General features: G+C 41.2%; 1 protein-coding gene across 1 annotated transcript in view; it reads right to left on the bottom strand.

Annotated features, from left to right (window-relative positions):
• The window catches only part of LOC134204473 (choline O-acetyltransferase), a 216,408-nt gene that overhangs the window by 13,351 nt on the left and 182,772 nt on the right, over nucleotides 1-20,285 (bottom strand). The window contains exons 3-6 of the mRNA XM_062679294.1: nucleotides 9,410-9,946; nucleotides 8,716-9,347; nucleotides 8,536-8,658; nucleotides 8,417-8,474 (exon numbers count right to left, since the gene is read on the bottom strand). Coding sequence (XP_062535278.1) covers nucleotides 8,417-8,474; nucleotides 8,536-8,658; nucleotides 8,716-9,347; nucleotides 9,410-9,946 — 1,350 coding nt within the window. The remainder of the gene's footprint in view (nucleotides 1-8,416; nucleotides 8,475-8,535; nucleotides 8,659-8,715; nucleotides 9,348-9,409; nucleotides 9,947-20,285) is intronic.

Here is a 20,285-nt window from a genome sequence, read left to right as displayed (position 1 = left end):
CCCAGGAAGAAATGGATCTCCCTTTTCCCCCATTGAAAAATACAGGCATTTGAAAACAATGGATTTTTTCAAGAAAAACAGTGATATCTCTGCAATCCACCAATGAATTCACTCGGTTATGTAACCAAAACATGTATATTTTATGCTCTAAAACTTTGCAGAAGATATTGATTTTCTAGGGTCACCCTAACATAATTATTTAGAATTATCATAACAAATGTTACGAACGACGTACATCAATCGTTTTTTCAGCAAAGTGTCTTAAAATTAAATAAGGAATAACTTTCTAGAACTTCGTACAATGCTAAAATTAGAAATATAGAAGTTAAAAATTTTATCTCAAAATATAGTGGGGCGACCCTATTGAAACAAACTTCAAAATAAAACTTAACTAATGAGCTTTGACTTTGCTGAAGACACTTTGATCCTAAAATATTATCATTATGGTAAACACAAATTTTTCCTCCTAATATCACGACGTGGTCCACTGTGCAATCCTACACCCGCTATGAAAGAGCAGCAGGGACTATGTCCAAGGGCTTTATGACGCCTCCCCACGGCCTCTGCAAGTTGGGGAGCCTGCCTAGGAAGTGGTGGGGCTTGGCAGCAAGCTCTGTTAAACCTCTACAAAAAGCTGCATGTGTCCGCAAGCAGGCTATATCAAAGCGACCGTGGGCCGCTCAAAGCGCACATGAGCCCGGGGAGTGCCAAATGGCACATCAGGATCAATACCAGTGAGATCCTGGTTATGGCATTCTGGTCGCGTGGTAACGGACCTTGTCTTTGATATCGTAATTCTACTCTCTTAATAGAGCCAGGTGACACTGACTCGAAACGGCGAGTGTCCTAATGGCGTCCCCTAAAACCGGGGCCGAATTACAATTACAAACCCAAACCCAATTACAATGATTGAAAATAAAAATAATTCTTTCGACGATGCGTTAGGCATGGAGGAGGTAAACCCCTTTGCCAAAGGGGGTTTGGCGAGGCTCCTCCCAGGGACGTGGAGAGTGGAGTGATGGAGGCTGCAACTAGCAGCACCGGCGTTTTTTCAGCAGTGATGGGGAATAGCCCTATCAACACGTTCGGCGGGCCACTACCCGGGATGCGGATGGTCGCCGAGCAACTCGATGATATCATCTTGTTTGCGAACGCAAGCGAGAACTTCAGTAAGGAACTGAAACAGAACCTTCAGATGCTCCGCCAGGCGAGTCACAAGACAAGAACAGGATGCGTTTATTAGGCGGGTGGTGGGAAGAGAGAAGGCCGACAAAGGTGCTGAAACAGATGCCTTCTCCTTCTTTGGAGGAGCGACTATGGCCCAAGAGGCGATTGATTTCGCCCTGACGGCCAATGAAGAAAAGACTGCGCCTAACCCGAAACGGCTCAGGCAGCAATCCGGCGAAGGCGCTCAGAGCAAAGCCAAACGACGTGCGACCACAAAGGCCTAACGCCGAAAGGCGTCGACCCGAGAAGGTGACTTCTCGGCCCAAAAAGGCGAAAGGCACCAACCAGGCACAAGTCGCCGGGCCGCAAGATGCTACCAGCCAGCCTGTGCCATCGGCACAAGGGACCGAAAATCCCTGGTAGATGGTCAGTAGGGCAAAGCGGATGTCGAACGTATCTCGACCCGCAAAGAAACTAAGGACAGAGGCGAGGCCTTGTTGGTGAAAACTGATAAGGAAAAGTACGCTGAAGTCCTTAAATCGATGCGAACGGCCGAAAAGCTTTCGGCGCTGGATCAGGACGTGCGAAGCGTCAGACGCACCAAGACCGGTGGAATGATCTTGGTTCCGAAACTACAGGAAGCTGGCTCAAGAGATCTTGGGTGACGACGCCGAAGTGAGGTCTTCTGTGCGCCTAAGAGGCTGTTGCTTCTGGCACGCAGGTAAGGTAATAGAGCGAGTTAAGTTGAAGATCGGCTGGTCAGTATGCCCAGTGAGCAAACTCTAGCCGCCTTCAGTGGAAAGATGCTATCGGTGCTTAGAGTTGAGGCACAAGCTAAAACTGTAAGGGCCCAGACAGTAGCAACCAGTGTCATTGTTGTGTTGAGAAAGGGCACAAGAGGAAGGAATGCGATAAGGCACCAAAGTGCCGCATCTGTGCCAGCAACAAGCTAGCCTGTAACCATGGGTGGATCTTCGTGTCCCATCGGAGAGACAAACAACAAGAGGCCGTGCACGTACCACAGTTGCATAATAACCACGAGTCGAGGACCTATGTCGCCCTCCTATCCGACCCGTACAACGTCCCTGTCGATAACGGCTATTGAGTGGCGGACGGGTCTAGGATGGCGGCTATTTGCACGACGGGACGGTATCCGATTCAAGAGATGGTACACTCCTCTGCTGAGGGTGTCGCGATAGCTAAGATCAATGGTGTGTTCTATTGTAGCTTATATGCCCCACAAAGATAATCGATAGGCTATCGTCTGACCTAGTGGGTCGCAAGCCGGTCGTCATAGCAGGAGATTTTATCGCTTGGGCAGTGGAGTGGGGCAGCCGCTGCACCAATCGAAGGGGTCAAGCGTTACTAGAGGCGCTAGCGAAGCTCGACGCAGTGCTAGTCAATGATGGTTCCACTAGCACGTTCAGAAGGAACGGGGTCGAGTCATGAATTGACGTAACGTTTGTCAGTCCTTTAGTGATGAACTTTAGGCCGATACAAATATTAAATTTATTTTATGTCACCCCCCCTTCAACTTTCCAAAAATATTGAGGGGGAGAAATTTTTTTTTTAAATTTTGAACATGTGCATCACTGTTTTTATCTTGGTACAAAATAGTCATTTATAGACCATACATTTGTCACCAAGAGTATTTCAAATGAAAATAACAGCATACATATCTATCTGTATAAATATTCTATATCCTATCAGATCACGCATATTAAGGGGACTCCTGCTTACAGATTCCGTCTAAGCTCCCTTGCAATATGTGGCCTACCCATTTCCACCAATGTTCTCGAACATCTACATACTGTTATCGGTATTTGATGGCTTTTATGTTGCTCGGCACACGCTATCCAGCTGAATAGCCGTCCGAATTGAAAATTTTAAACATCATCTGCGTTATCTTTGCCTATATACTCAACACGTTTCAAGATCGAGTGGTACATTCGGTATGGTTTCCAAGTATGTCGGTAACTCGCAAAGTTATCCCCAGCTCGTGGTTCCATGTCGATCCAGATTTCGCTATCTGCCGATATCAGATGGTCAAGATGGTTAAATCTTCCGATTGTCCGGCTACTGCAAAGTTTGGGGGGCTGTTCTCGTTGACGCTCAACCACATGGTCCTGCTGATGGTGAGATACCGCAAAAAAGCAGACGGTCAGCCCTTTGAGCTCACTCAGCATAAATGAGCGTTGCAGTACTAAAGCCTGTCCACGTTAAATTTCGGACACCTATTAAATCAGGCAATTTTTGAAAATTTTCGCCAACCACTGAGACGATCAATTTAGATGACATTTACTGCTTTATGTGCTGCTTTCAGATATTTTGAACACGCCCAAATTGATAAAAATGGCGACAAATCAGGCTTTAATATAGCGTTTCGTGACGTTTTGTGATCATTAGCCAATACTTCAAATTGTATGCCTCGGATGGCTGGTTTTTTGAAGAACACTGGCTGAGACTTGAAGACGCTGTTCGAAGTTCTCGAACCAACACTTCAGCTGTCCAAGTCAAAGAGCAAATGAGGCAATAACCTCCGGTTGCTGCAGCCATCCTTTCTTCATCTGTCAGGAAGTCCACCCATGCCCCCTGTTCTGTCTGCAGCAGCACCCGACTCCCACTTACAGGAATACATACCGTTGACGGACTCTACTTTATTTCTCTGATTCTTCACTTCCCTCACCGTTTGCTCCTACGCTACGCTCCTCAATCTTCCGTCGGGTTACATCTGTAATCCATTATTTTCGCTGAGTGAGCAGCTCACCCAAGTTTTTCTCGCAGATTTCGATAAAAGCATTTTTCACTGCCCGACTATCTTCTACGCTGCCACCTTTAAGAACATCAACTACCCGAGTTCTTAGAACTTCAACGAACGATTTCTTCACAGCTGGATCTTCTGGACGGTCTATTTTGATTCGTCGCCTGAGCCTCTCTTGACACCGCTGAATCCGAGCAATGCATTGTCGCCAATTAGAAGATGATAGTCAAACGCGATGTCAGCGCTGCGTTTATTACGGCCTCATGAAAGCATCGTCTCCGTTTTCAGCTGATACATTTCCAGAGGAGCTAAATACTTGTCCTACCAACTAAAAGCGGGTCTGGAAAGTAAGTCAAATGCTGCTGCCTGCAGACATGAGAAGCGGGCGCAGGAGGACTCCCCGGCCGACGATGGTAGGAAACCCGCAAAAACCGGCGATATTCAATTCCTCTTCGATATTTCATGATGCCTGAATGGAGCAAGGACAAATATGATAATGATAGATAAAGACGCGACATTTCAGTCACTCATCGATCCAGCTGATCAACTTCTTCTTCAAGTTTAGATTACCTCTCCTAATTCTGATATAGGGAAATGTTGATAATTCTCCGACGGTAGCAGACAGGATTCCGCCTCGGACGATCATGTGAGAACCATTCTGTCACGCTTTGCATCATGCTGGAGCAGGTCATTTAATTTCAAAAGTCCCTCCATTTGATATTGATTGACCATGGAATCATGAGTGAGACAAGGGAGACAAGGGTGCATGTAATATACCTATTTCTCATCGTAGTCGAAGAAATCATGGATCTCTTTAGCAGTCTATCTCCATAGAGCAATCGAACGAGATGATGATACTGCTAGTAGCACAGTTATGACTGATTTAGTTGGTGCAACTCTAATGTGACTCGTTTTTGGTCTAATTTGGTCGATCATAAGTCACATAAACCTGTATGTGACAAGTGTGCTGCTCGGGTTTACTAACGCCACAACGCCCTACCAAGTAAAGTAAACTGAATGACCTGGTCGTATGCTCCCACTCAACAAACTCGAACTCCACGGTAGCCGGGCAAAGATTGGAGAAGGTCAAAACCAAAGCCAGCCAACGTCGGACAGCGGACCAAGATCAACATAGAACATGGTGATCCAATCTGTCCAGACAATGCACCAAACCTCGAATACCCAACTCTAACATGAAATCTGCGATGTTCTACACCGGTGAGACTTGGTGCGTATTGACAGGGATCACATAGATTTGCAAGTATTCATCACCCGATGTCTATGTTTTACTGCTCGCGCCTGGTGGGCTCACAACTGGATACCGAATACTGAGCGACGGTCTAATATCAATGCATGAATTGTGTAACTTTGATTAGCTAAGTAATAGAGCTAAGCTAAGTAATAAATTTATTTTAGAACTTGTTTGGAAGAATGTTTTATTTTTCATAAAACAAGTGGAGCTGTAACTCAAAAAGCAAGTTTGTTTTCAGTGTATCGTCTTTTGGAGTAAGATAAACTAAAATCTGCAACCAGACACCTGATAAGACATCTCAGATCGTGTAAGGATTGGGAAGCTCCTAGACGACAATCGCCGTGCGTGAGCCGAAATAGCCTCCTTTACAGAAACCCCCGCCGCTGATCCACACATACTTCTTGCATGCGTAAGTTCAACATCCATTGCATCCTCTCTAGTGGTTGATCCGAGGCCGTATCTATGCCGCTAACAAGTAGCATGTCATTTCAATAATTTTAGGAACGTCAGCATGATATGAAGAGCTGATATGACGGGCTTCACCGATTCTACATACTCAGTTTTTATTTCTGCAGCTCGGCAAAATCCGCACAATCGTGTGCCCAGAAAAATAAAAAACTGATATCCCGTCAAAAATGAGGTTTGTTAGCTGGGTTTCGGCAAATTATTTGCTGATTTTCAGCAACTTTGACAGATATCTCGGCGAAAAACATGTTTGCTGGGGCTCGGCTGTGCGAATCTCGGTAAAAGTTGAACAAATTGCTGAGAACCTGGTAAAAAAAAACTGAGTGTGATACTTCAAACGTCACCTATGCATTCCATATAGTCCGGGAAATCTGCAATTCCGAACCTTCATAAAATATCCATGTTCAGACAACACATCTCTGATTTCAAAAGTACACCTGACCATTGCCCCAGTACAACAAATTTGAGCTGCATCCAACTTAAACAAAAGCTTATGAATCTAGCCGTACTTTAAAAATGTTGGTGTTATGGATTCAACAGTTTAGAGTCCATCTGCAAAAACTTTCCCAAAAATAAAAACTAAAATTTCTACGGAAATAAGTTCCAGTTTTTTTTAATTATATAAAGTTTGTGCTAAGTTCATTACTGCATAAATATATTACAAATATTAATATTCTTTGCTTTTCTAAACATTCTTTGCTATCATTTTCCATTAAAATTCCAAATTTTTCATGCAATTATTCCCATTTTGGACTTTTTTTTCGTTTCCTTGTTATTTTTTTTATTCCCCCCCCCTCGTGTTTTCCAAGAGCTGTCGGACGTAAAATAATTTTAATATTTGTATCGGCTTTATTTTTAATTTAAAAATCACTTTAATAAAGATTAAAAAAAATTGTCGGTCCTGGTCTGGCACTAGACTCGCTTTAAGATCAACTATGGCGTGCAACATCCGAGGTTCGGGGATCCCTATCAGGTCCGTGGGTGGAGAACCAATCACTTTGACAGCGAAGTTTTCACCGCGGCCCTGAGACTGGAAGCCAACACTGAAGGTCTAAGCGGGGATGCGTTGGTATATGTCCTATTACGCGCGTGCGACGCCACCATGCTGAAGAAAGCCCTGCCGAGAAATGGCGGACGCCCGGTACACTGGTGGAGTGCCGAGATTTCGGCCCTTCGATTAAAAGGCTAGACGAGGGATGCAAGGTAGGATGAAATTGCGGACCGCCGTGCAGTGTTTCGAGCTACGAAACTGGCCTTTAACAAGAGAATGTGTTTCGACAACCTATGCGAAGGAGCCAATGCGAATCCGTGGGGTGACGCCTACAGGATAGTGATGGCCAAGACCACTCTCTCCCCCTGAACGGTCTTCACCCCCTGAACGGTCCCCGGATAGGTTGGGGATTATTATCGAGGTACTCTTCCCGGGCAGAAGTCATGAACAGAATATCTAAACATGATATGGTTTTGATTGATATAAGAGATAAAAGAACGGGCAACAATATCAAAAATTTGCACCGAAATATCATTTGAACATCAAGATATGCTATGGATAAGAACAAACTAATGGCACATGATATTGATCACTTCTTACAAATAGCACAACTTGATCTCCTAATGATATTTTAGTGCAAAATATTGATATTGTCGTCTGATCTTTTATCTCTTATATCAATCATGTAAATATCTCATTGTGCTATCTTATCAACATTTGATATTAATGAGCTATTTTCGTCTACTCGGGTTCCCGTCCCGAGCCACAAGTCCCTGGCCTCCTGCATCGCAAGGCAATTTTCCGGATTTTGGCATATGCCGGATTTTGGAAAGCTACTACGTGTACTACTATACGAGACCGATTTCGGTCAGAGAAGCCTTCCTATTGCCGCAGGACATCCGCTAAGGTTCAATACTGGGCCCGGTATTATGGAACCTTTCGTATGACGGGGTTCTGTAGCAAAAGTTCCCTCTTGGTGTTAATATCGTCAGCTTCGCCGATGACGTAACCTTGAAGGTCTACGGAGAGTCAATTCCCGAGGTAGAACTGACAGTCGCACAGTCGCCCATGTACGGCCATGAAGCATGGACTATCGAGCTCTCGGAGTGTTTGAGTGGAAAATACTGCGATCAATACTTGGTGGCGTGGTGGAAAATGGCTAATGGAGCAGACGCATGAATCACGAGTTGTACAAAGAGTACAAAAATGTAGACATCGGCAGGCAAAAATGCAAAATACGGCAGATTATAGTAGACTGAACATAAAGTGCACATGCCGTAAGAGTGGTGTTTAGAAGGAAGCCTGGAATAGGACGTCGGCCTTCGTGTAGAGCCCGCACTTGTTGGCTGTCTGCAATCGAGGAAGATGTGCGTGCGTCCGGTGTGCAGGGAGACTGGCGATTGGCGTCCCAAGAACGAGCGTCCTTGAATATTACATTACATTCGGTTTTGCTCCGGACAATACGGATTGTACGACCCTCACAGGATAGGTAGGTAGGATTAGTTTATTGATTAGTCATTTTTCTTTGCATATATATATTTAAATAGTTTAGAAATTTTAATTTTAAAACAAAACACAACATTTTTTCATGAGTGCCTTTTATGTAAAATTGATCAAAATCCCACGATACTTTTATTTGGTCGCCTGAAATAGAAAATGCACTTTGCTCTCTGTCTTATGATGATCACGACCTTTTTCTACTAGCCCTATTCACAATTGCTTTCAATGACGTTGCAGTTGTACCTTTACGGTTTATATTCATTCAGCTCGCAGTACTTACCAATGCAAATCTTCTTGTCGACGCACTTTCATACGTGCTCACTAGATGTCCATAGAGCCTGGAAAGTATTAAATGAAACATTAGATTTATAGCGTTTGCATAGTTCATATTATACTCACTTGAAGTACGCCAGTTGCAGTGCCAATTGGATGAATACATCCGGACTAACCTGACAGGCCTTGATGAAATTCTTCCCAAACGGTCGATATCGATATACGTAAAAGTCAAGATCTTCGATGTTTCTGGAAAAGAAGCGAAGTCACCATTTCTGTTTTCTACAGATTTATTCCCCACCCTACTTATCGACATTACGTGCCGCTTCGCAGATCCGCTGATCAATCTCCGGGCGAACAATCCACTCCAAACGCTCCGGCGGTGGTAGATGGTCCTGGGAACCGCTTTCCTCTCTGGCCGGTGATTCGTCTATCTTCTTGTAAATACCCTCCAACAGTTGAACCACTGCAATTCCCTCCGATGGCGAGTGCTCATAGCACAAGCCCCAGGTGCCGTCGTTGCAGATGATCAACTGCATCGTCTTGTCGAACCAGCGATTGCCTGAATTGTATTCGCTACCACCGCCGTGAATCATTTCCTGGGCCATGTTGCTTTCGTCTCGACCGCCACAGTAGTGCGCCCCCGCTGGAGAACCATTGAATCCCCTGGCATTGAACGTCAACGGAATGGGCTCATCGATGCAGATCAGCACCAGTGCCTGCTCGATGAGTTCGATATTCCGTGCGTTCTGATCCTCCAATAGCAGCAGCTTTCGGTCTTTGGCCCACCGTGGGCGCGGTTCAGTCGTTAATAGACCGATTCGGGCCGCTTTCTTAGACAGACACGGAGCATCGTTCAGAACGTGCAACACTTGGGAAGCAATTTCGTCTTCATTCAATCGCCCCCGATCGCCCGCTTTCACTGGAAGACAGTACATCTACGGGAGTAGAACTTTCATTGTAACATTGTTCAATCAGTAAGTGTGAGCTAATAACAAACCTGATTCCTGCAACAAATTACGACATGTTCATCGGTCCTCCTCTCCGGCAAGTACTGGCTGTCACGTTGCTCGCCAGGTCGTCTGCAGGACCCGAGAAGCCGGTAATACTGAGCCATGCACAGCGGTTGACCCTTTTCGCGTGAAGTGGCCCGTTCCTGTGCCAGACCCCCGCTGTCCAACATTTCCTTGTGACTAACGAGATGATCCACGATTTGGGCGGCGAAACGTGCCAAATCGTTAACGGTGGTGAACTTCCGCGGGGGCAGAACCATTCCGGGGTTCGAATTGATTGGCAATGGCAGCGGGTTGTCCATGTACATGTCGTTCAACCAATAGTAGTAGGCCCAGTTTTCCTCGGCTTCCCGTTTGTCCAGCAAGTACTGCTGCAGCGCCGCACCGAGCCCATTAGGCGCGGTGAATTGTTTAATGATGGCTTTGGTGTGTTCCAACTGTTGGGGTGATAGGATAGGCTGGAGAGCCCGTTGGTATTCGGTCATGGTTTGGTCCAAGGTCGGGACCGGTACCTTTGGAAGCATCTGCAATGGAAGAGAAATTGTTAATGTCTAATAATATACACAGTCTAGCGTGTTCGATTATAGCAGTTTTGTTGACGCAGCAGGTATGAAGACCCTTTTGAAAAGCCAAAAATCCAAACCATTCTTGAGTTCAGAACTTGCGATCTACAGCTACGACACTAGCTTTTTTCGTCGCTTCAAGCTTGGATATGTATTCAACCATGTTCATAACATATTCCGGAAGATCAGGAGGCATGTTCAGAAGGTTTTGGGATATCCTGGGTTATCCAAACCATTCTTCGGTTCAGAACTTGCGACCTACAGCTATGGCACTATCTTTTTTCGACGCTCTAAGCTTGGATATGTAGTCAACCATGCCCAAAACATATTCCAGAAGATAAAGAGATATGGTAAGATGGTTTTGGGATATTCTGGGTTATCCAAAACGTCCTTGAGTTCAGAACATGCGTTCTTTAGCTACCACGCTAGCCTTTTTCGTCGCTCCAAGCTTGGATATGTATTCAACCGTGTGCATGCCATATTCCTGAAGATCAAGAGGCATGGTCAGATGGTTTTGGGTATAGATAGTAGAATCTATAGATGAGCGAAAGCATGGCTGGGTCGCTTTGTTTTCACCGTGCACACGCACATATGACGCCCTAAATATTTCCATTGAAATCGTGACGTAATGCTCGTTTGGAGACACGTTTGACAGCTCGTTTGGAGGCAGAGGATTTATCTTCACTCATCTATATATTCCACTATCTATAGTTTTGGGATATCCTGAGTTATCCAAACCGTCCTTGAGTTCAGGATTTGCGATCTACCTGAGGCATTCCACGGAGGCATGCCAGTCGATCCTGAGCGACCATTTCGAAAATATCTGAAACTTTGCACAGTTTTTCAATTTCATCTAAATCGTCATTTTTCGATATCAAATCTTCATATTGAGTCACGGCTAACTTTTCAAAAGGGTGTATGTGAAAATGGTTCAAAAATATTTAAAAAGCTGCACAGCAAAAACGGAATTTTCGATTGTTATGATTTTTTTCAGCAAAGTTAGACAACTAAATGATATTTACAATGTTATGAAAACTCATATGTGAATATGTACGTTATGTGGAAGATATTGATTTGGAAAATGTATTGGAGGTAACCACTTTCCCTTCGATGGGACTCGAACCCCGACGCGAAGGCCGACGGAGGTCCTTCGTAGCTTAGTTGGTTAAAGCACCAGTCTAGCGTACTGTAGGGTCATGGGTTCGAGTCCCATCGAAGGGAAAGTGGTTACCTCCAATACATTTTCCAAATCAATATCTTCCACATAACGTACATATTCACATATGAGTTTTCATAACATTGTAAATTAACGTCCAAGTCGGGTGGTTTAATCCCCGGAAATAGGCAATTACCTTTAATTGAACTGAACTAAATGATAGTTCTTAAGAAAATATGCACAGTAAAAAAATTTTTTTTTACCTTTAAAAATATCATTTTTGTCACAAAAACTCAAATATCTCAAAACCCTATCTTTTTACGAACGTATTTTTGACGTAGGACTTACGTCTCTCTTTACTATACCGGGTGTCATTTCAAAATTTCTAAATCGACCGCGTTACGTTGTGTTAAAAGATTTTAATCGTTAATATCGTTCATCTCAGTGAACGAATTTATACGGCAAGCTCCTAAATCGACAGATTATGAGTATTCCTTTCATGTCCATACTTGATAAGATCCGAAAACATTGTTTCAATAGGCCTAAAACTGTTTTCAATGCAAAACATTGAGTTCAAGGGAACCTATAAATATGGGTACCGCATCATTCTTGCATCATTCCTTTAGCATCTTCTGATTGGTATAGACTCCAGCGAATGAGCTGCCGCTGGGTGTGCCGAAAAGGCATAAAATAGCGCAACGCTATTCTTTTTTCTTTCATTCTGACTGGGACAAGCGGAGCAAGCAGCATCGATTCGACAGCAGATTGGCACTCGAGCCTTTTAGCCAGGTAGCATCGTACCCATCATCCGCTTTTTCGGATCGGCAGCGTCGGGGCCAGCATCAGCCGAAGCATAAACCAGTACAGCAGCAGAAGAAGATGCAGAAGCAGCTCACCCTGTAGACCCGACCGGCAGCAGTCGCAGAGTCGAGCCGAGGCCGGGCGGCATTGGCATCGAGCCGAGACAGGCTGAAGAAAAGCAAGAGAAGGAATTGCAATGTGCTATAAAAGAAATTGTATGGGTTTGGTTTCGAGCAAGAAACTCACTCGGTCAACCAGTTGTCCTTGGATAAGTTAATTTTCGGCCCTTATCAGGGCCAAGAGAGTTAATGATAATTTTCTCAATTTTTTGCAATTCGTCACTGGTTCGTCGGTCGCTGCATTAAGGCAGTTCGCGTCCTGCTGGCTGCATACGGAGAACTAGCACACATCGGCGGATATGCCTCATGAAGGCTGCTTTCCTTTCGTGCTCCAGCCCGTAGCACCCAGTACAAGTTTTACAGTCCACTACAACAATAGACAACATATGAAGTTAGATAGTGTATGTTTTCAAAGCAAACGGTTCTTCTGAGAATCACTGACTTAGAATAGTCTTACTAAAGAGTTCAATGTCAAAGTTTTCAATACTCTTCGCGTTAGAAATTGTACTTGGGTGCCAAATCCAATATTCTAAAGATAATATTTTATACGTGATGAGCAGATTATCAATATACTTTTTTTTATTAATAATTTCAAAACGAACAGTGGGAAAGGGGCTCAGAGATACCTTATATGTCCAAATCTCTCATATAATGAAATATATTTTGAAATATAAAAATCGGAGATAACACGCCAAATATTATCAATAACATTTCATCAAATCCCGAGTCGACTGCGGGTATTTCGGTCCCCTACTACTAACGATGTTGTACGATGATGTACTAAATAGACGCCAACAGCAAGTAACAAGAGTAAAAAAGAAGAAACCCATCACGAACGCATCGATAATGAAGGGAAAACAAAACGTTCACTGATTGTTCGACCTATCGGGAAGCAGAGACAATTCAAAATTAAGTTAAAAGAAAAGTACATTCGCTCGCAGAGGATTCAGTCTTTTTTATATCATCTCGCGAAATACATCATTATTTGAAAATACCGCTTACTTATTTGAACTAGGCCAAAACAAACAGCTTTTTTTCAATGCTATAAGAGTTAAATAATTTTCTCCTTCTGTCGCTATCGTACGGACTTGGAAACCCTTGAGTCGAAAGGCAGAGATACAGTCTACATCCCTGCTGAGCCAACTGGTGGCTCATTACAGGCAGTTCCACCGCTTCCCGTCCGTGACCGGATAGATACTTCCTGGAAAGTTTTTGAATATTCACGTTCGAAGTAGTTTTTTGATGAACAGGTCTTGCCAAAGAAGGGAATATAATGTATTTTGTATTTGAGATATTTCTGAATGGCCCACGAAAACTATTACATATATCAATGTTTGGGCTGTTATCGTTGATATTTTCTACACATTAGTTGATGTGAGAGATTAGGACATACATATTATATATATTTGAAGGCATGTTCAAGTCAAGTCCTACGTCCACTTCGCGGTTGTGTGATCAAAAGTATTGATAATGTCATAATTTTCATTGTACGTGACTGGCGAAAAATTCTTTTAATAGTTTTGAAACCTGTTGATAATAAGAAACATATCAGAAATGTTATTTTTAAGACAAAAGCTGCAAAATCAAAAATTTATATACACGTGTACGTCTATAGTTTACCTGCAAAAAATATACCTCTTAGAGAATAGGCTTTATGATCGGGAGGAAACGGGTATCTTCAACAACTACAAATGCATGATAGGTATATACCATGACAATGCTCACGAAAAAGCAAAAAAAATTACTACCACTAAGGTTGTTAAAGATCTTATGGTAATTTTTTTGTTCAGTCAAGCAAATGACACCAAACTAGTCAGTAAAAACTTAAAAGTGATTTTGTTTATTGGAATATAACGAACAACATGAGTAGCCGCTTTCTCAACTGTTGTAGGCCGTTTGATGGAAAAAAAAGTGTTCAAAAGAGTTACGAAATCTCACCGAAAGCACCATAGATAAACTGAAAGCGACTGGTTATGCTCCAATGTCCACATTGAATACAAATTTACGCATTTGCACGTCCTGTCGTCTAAACGTTGACAAAAGAGCAATCTGTATATCATCGGTTGAGCAGAGCGCAGGAAGTTCGAAAACGACAACAACTGAGGAATTGCCAGAAGTATCAAGTGCTGAGAGCCTTGCCACCGTACCATCAGCGAAATCTGTTTCAACAAATCAATCGGAAGATGAGTGTATCCAAAAGGTCAACATCGAACGCTTTAACGAGGGCATAGCTGGGATAAAAGTGACCTGATTAAATGGAGTAAGATGGACTACGTTTATTACCCGGAGAAAAAATACCGTGAAATAAACAAAGCTGTACGAAGAAACCTCTTCAAATTAGGACCTGATGATGTGGAAAATACAGACTACGATGAGGTAATTATAAATATGAAGGAAAGGTTCTCGAATGCAGCCACGACAAGGAAAGAAAAATTATTGATTTCGTCGATGCTGCCAAGTTCGTGGTCTATTCAGGATGCCATTGATGAGTTCAAAATCAATAGAAATACAGTAAAAGAGGCAAAACAATTGAAGAATAACTGTCTTTCAACCAAAAATACTAGGTCTAGTACTGCATTTACAGATGAGACAAAAGAAATAGTAGTTCAATATTTTGAAGATGATGAAGTAAGTCGAGCTATGCCTGGTCAAAAAGATTATGTATCAGTAAAAAAAGATGGAAAGCGTCAAGCAATTCAAAAACGATTAATGATGACGACTTTGAAAGAAGCGTACACACGTTTCAAGGAAATTCACGATAATATTAAAGTAGGTTTTTCCTCATTTGCAAGCCTTCGGCCAAGGCAATGCAAGCTTCTTTCCAATTCAGGAACACATAATGTGTGTGTGTGCACAACCCATGAGAATAATAATCTTATTTTACATAGTTTGAAAAGAATCAATTTAACAAAGGATTTTAAAACGTTAACTGGTAGTCTTTTGTGTGAAAATACAACATCAAATTGCTATCTACGATCTTGTTCTGATTGTCCAGGTTCTTCATCATTGGAAAATACTTTATTCGCTGAGTTTGAAGAAAAATGTATTGATCAGTTATCATTTGAGCAATGGGTGACCACGGATAGGTGTGACCTAGAAACTATTGTAAAACCTGTAGATGAGTTTGTATCATATTTTTGCTTGAAATTAGAAAGTTTAATCCCTCACGATTTCATTAAAACAGAGCGATCCAGCTTTTTAAAAAATACGAAAAATACATTACAAAATGGTGAATTTTTAGTCATTTGTGATTTTTCTGAAAATTACAGCTTTGTATTGATGAAGTGCAGTCCCATCACTGGAACGTACAACAAGCTACAATTCATCCATTCGTTATTTATTTTAATGGAAGTACGCAAATTGAACACTTAAGTTTTATTATAATTTCCGAAGATTTAAGACACGATTCAGTATCCGTAAACTTGTTCATTGAAAAAATGATTAACTTTTTACGCGTTGATAAGAATAAAGTAGTCAAAAAGATATATTTCATGTCTGATGGAGCAGCGTCGCAGTACAAAAATCGTAAGAATTTTTCGAGCCTATGTCAATTTAAATCAATGTACGGAATTGATGCAGAATGGCATTTTTTTGCTACGTCACATGGCAAAGGTCCTTGTGATGCTATTGGAGGAACAATAAAGCGCATGGCCACAAGAGCAAGTTTAGCCAAAGAACGTGAGCATCCAATTAAAACTGCGAAAGAACTTTTTGATTGGGCGAATCGTAGAAAAAATAAAGATTTAATAAAATTATCATTTTGTTTTACTACTACTGAAGAGTACGAAATAAAGGCTTCAGAGCTCAGCAAGCAATATAATAATGCAAAAACGATCCAAGGAACCATTGTCGGAAAATAAAATTAAAGCAAAGCTATACTCAAACTGTGCTGATCATAAATCAAAAGTGTTCTATATTGTAAAAAAATTGAATAAAAAAAAATAAAAAATAAGTATTAATAAACTGTTTTCATGGTATACCGAACCCATACCATACCGAAATTCAAAGCCAAAACTCTTAGAGTTTCTATAACAACATTGTGTAACTGCCGCATTTAATTTAATAATTAGGATTATATGATAGATCGAGTAGAGAGACTCATCGATCATCCGCTGCAAAAAAAAAAATCTGGTGCTGATATTAAATCTCAAATCTAAGATTATTTTCGTGATCTGTTTATTCATTTTTATTCATTTATACGTATAATATGTATACATATAATATACATAATATCGATGAATACATAAATATGGAATATCATAAAAACAACTTGTTTAACTCACGCTAGGCCCTTAACAATAAAATCAGCATCAAATTCTTAAAAAAAAAAAAAATACACTGAAATTTTTTTTTGTTTACTATTTGTGAAAATTAGGAAATGTTTGAAATGTCATAACTTTTCTGTTTATTAGTTTACCATCACCATTTTATGGTAGATAGCTAATATAATGGACCAATTTCCCTAAAAAAAATACGTTCGTAAAAAGATAGGGTTTCGAGATATTTGAGTTTTTGTGACAAAAATGATATTTTCTAAAGCAAAAAAAAAAAATTTTTTTTGCGATGTACATTTTTTTAAGAATCACCATTTACTTTTGATTTTGTGGTTTATGCTAACGTTGTCTAACTTTGCTGAAAAAAATCATAACAATCGAACATTCCGTTTTTGCTGTGTAGCTCTTTGAATATTTTTAAACCATTTTCATATACACCCTTTTGAAAAGTTAGTCGTGACTCAATAAAAAGATTTGATATCGAAAAATGACGATTTAGATGAAATTGAAAAACTGTGCAAAGTTTCAACTCAATAGAAAATCATGAATTATTATTAAACATTTTGTTAAATTTTGATGCAGTTGCTTGGAATCGCTCACGACACTAGCTTTTTTCGATGCTCTAAGATGCAATATGTACTGTCAAAGTACATATCGATGTACAGTACAGTCGATGTTCTATGACTTCTATGATATTTTCATGAGTCGATGGTCCCTTCAATATCGATTCATGAAGGTTTGATTGTATTAAACTATATCCTTTGGGATATCCTGGGTCATCCAAATCGTCGTTAAGTCCAGAACTCGCGATCTACAATCACAGCAGTAAATTTCACAGGAAAGCTTTAAAAAAAGCCGTATAATGTGACTATAGCGCTGTGACAGTGCAAACATGCGTCATATTGGCCCTATAATAGCTTTATATTTGCCGAAAAAGCGAAATATAGTGCTAATGGTTACTTGGGTTTTCCGTCACTCAAAGCTCCAATATATATTTAACTATGATAATCACATGCATATAGCAACTTCTAGAATTTTTTTTTATTAACTGTAGATTTGTAGTCCCGAATAAAAGTATAGTTTGGATGAGCCAGAATATCCCAAACTATCTTACGATGTCTGTAGATTTCCAGGAAAAGAAATGGTTATAGTTGAATACGTATCAAAAGTTTGAGTAAGGAAAAAGATCACTGCTACAACTGTTGATTGCACCTCAAGGACAGTTTGGGTGACCCAAAGCTCTAAACTATCTGGTGATGTATGTTATACTTCCAGGAGATGTAATGGGTGTGGTTGATCACATATTAAAATGACGTGTATGGTAGAAAGCTACTGTCAACTGTCGATCGCAAGTCAAGAACTCAAGGACAGGTTGATGGTTGAATACCTAAAGAAAATTTATGTGACAAATGAAGCGTTTTAGTAGCAATAGATATGAAGTCCCGAACTCAAAATTAGTTTTGGTGGTCAACAGTATATCCAAACAATCAGCAGGTATATACAAGGACAATAACTTCCAGGATATGTAACGGAAATAGTATATCACGTATCGAAACTTTGAGTAGCGCGAAAAACGCCACAACCACAGCTGTTGATCACAAGTCCCGAGCTCAAGAAAAGATTGAACAATCAAAAAATATTATATTATAAGCTATCTTAGAATGTCTTTTGGTCTTGAAGGAGATGTGCACAATGCACATTGTTAGATACATAATGAAACTTTGAGCAACGAAATAAGCCTTCAAAGCAGCCGTAGTCCTTAAAAGTTGAAAAAATGTAGAATGATGTAGAATATATTAAAACTTACGATCTTACGATGTATAATGACCTTCCAGGAGCCGTAATCCATAAGTATAGTAATACAATTAGATACTTTGACGAAAGATCTACTTCCACAGCTGTAGATTTTAAGTCTCAAAATCATGGACAGTTTGGATTACCCAGAATATCTTTAAACTATCTTACGATATCGGTTGGCCTTCCAGGAGATGTAATGAATAAAATTGAATGTATCAAGTCCCGAATCCAAGAACAGTTTGGATGACCCAGAATATCTTAACACTGTCTTGCGATATCTGTTGACCTCCCATGAGGTGTAATGGATATAATTGAATGCATATTGAAGCATTAAGTACTGAAAAAAGATTTTTTTACAGCTGTAGATCTCAAGTCCCGAACTCAAGGACAGTTTAAATGACCCAGAATATCTCAAAATTATCCTACGATATCCGTTGGCCTGCCAGGAGATGAAATGAATACAATTGAATACATATTGAAGCATTAAGTACTGAAACAAGATATTTTACAGCTATAGATCTCAAGTCCTGAACTCAAGGACAGTTTGGATTATCCAGAATATCTCAACACTGTCTTACGATGGATATGATTGAATGCATATTGAGTACTGAAAAAAGTACTGAGTACTGAAAAAAGATTTTCTTGCAGCTGTAGATCTCAAGTACTGTACTCAAGGACAGTTTGGATGACCCAGTATGTCTCAAAGTTATCCTACGATATCTGTTGATTTCCATGAAGATGTAATAAATACAAATGAATTCATATTGAAGCTTTGAGTACCAAAAATAGCTTCTTGCTAGCTGTAGATCTCAAGTCCCGAAGTCAAGGACAGTTTGGATGACTCAGAATATCTCAACACTGTCTTATTCGTTGACCTCCCAGGAGGTGTTATGGATAGAATTGAATGCATATTGAAGCTTGAAGAACTGATTTTTTTTTCTACAGCTCTAGATCTCAAGTCCCGAACTCAAGGACAGTTTGGATAACCCAGAATATCTCAACACTGTCTTACGATATCTGTTGACCCCCCAGGAGGTGTAATGGATATAACTGAATGCATATTGAAGCTTTAAGTACTTAAAAAAATGTTTTTTTTACAGCTGTTGATCTCAAGTCCCGAACTCAAGGACAGTTTGGGTGATCCAGAATATCTCAAAACTGTCTTACGATATTAGTTGAATTCCCTGGAGGCGTAATAGATATGATTGAATGCATATCGAAGCTTTGAGTACCGAAAAAAAGCTTAAATGCAGCTGTAGATCTCAAGTCCCGAACTGAAGAATAGTTTGGATGGCCTATGACGTTCAAGGAAGAATAAAAATCTTATCTTGAAACAGTATCATCCGCTGCCAATATACCAATTTTTGTTTTGTTCATAACTTCGCCGTGTTCATGACGTTCTAGGTTGCCGTAAGGCCATGATCGCCCATGTCTGATATTGTTCCTTGATAGGAGAGTTAATTCCAAGCAATAAGGACCAGCGGCATACAAACCTAAGAGATGCTTTTCAACGCTCCGGTTGATAGCTCGATCATGCAAGAGCGCATTGCATTGTCACAGTGTAACCTGGGCGAGATGCAAATGTCGATCCGATTAAGGAAAGCGTACGGAGATACACAAACAGCCAGGGCCGGACTTTGTCGGAAGGGGGCCCCGGGGCGGACAGTTTTCGGTACCCCGTCAGACCCCTCCAAAATTAGGCCGCTGCTAACAAAACTCTGGAGGTAGGCAAAATGCCCATTGAAAGCCACCCCGCCAGTGAAAAAACAAGCGGAGAGATGCTTCAAATACCAGGCAGGGGCTTGTAAAGATCCGGACAGATCCAGCATGCGTTAGAAATACGGGGGAAAAGGTCATTTTGTGAAATACTGCACCCAAAGACCCAAGTGCAGGCTTTGCACACCAGAGAACGGAAATGATCATCTGTGGCTACAAATGTTCTGCATATAAGAAGGCGAACGCAGGCCAGCTGCAATAGAGATAATTAAGATTAATCTGAATCACTGGGTAACCACACAACAACTGTAATGGCAACCTGAAACTGCCACTGATGTCCTGCCGTCTATGCAGTGGACGTCCACACGTCCCAAACTAGCTTACCTTCAGGGTTCTCAGGGTTGCCTTTACCTGCTCAAGGGATACACGACGGAATA

This window comes from Armigeres subalbatus, chromosome 1 (assembly GCF_024139115.2).
Source record: "Armigeres subalbatus isolate Guangzhou_Male chromosome 1, GZ_Asu_2, whole genome shotgun sequence".
Lineage (NCBI taxonomy): Eukaryota > Metazoa > Arthropoda > Insecta > Diptera > Culicidae > Armigeres > Armigeres subalbatus.
This window is presented reverse-complemented; position numbering and strand designations above follow the sequence as displayed.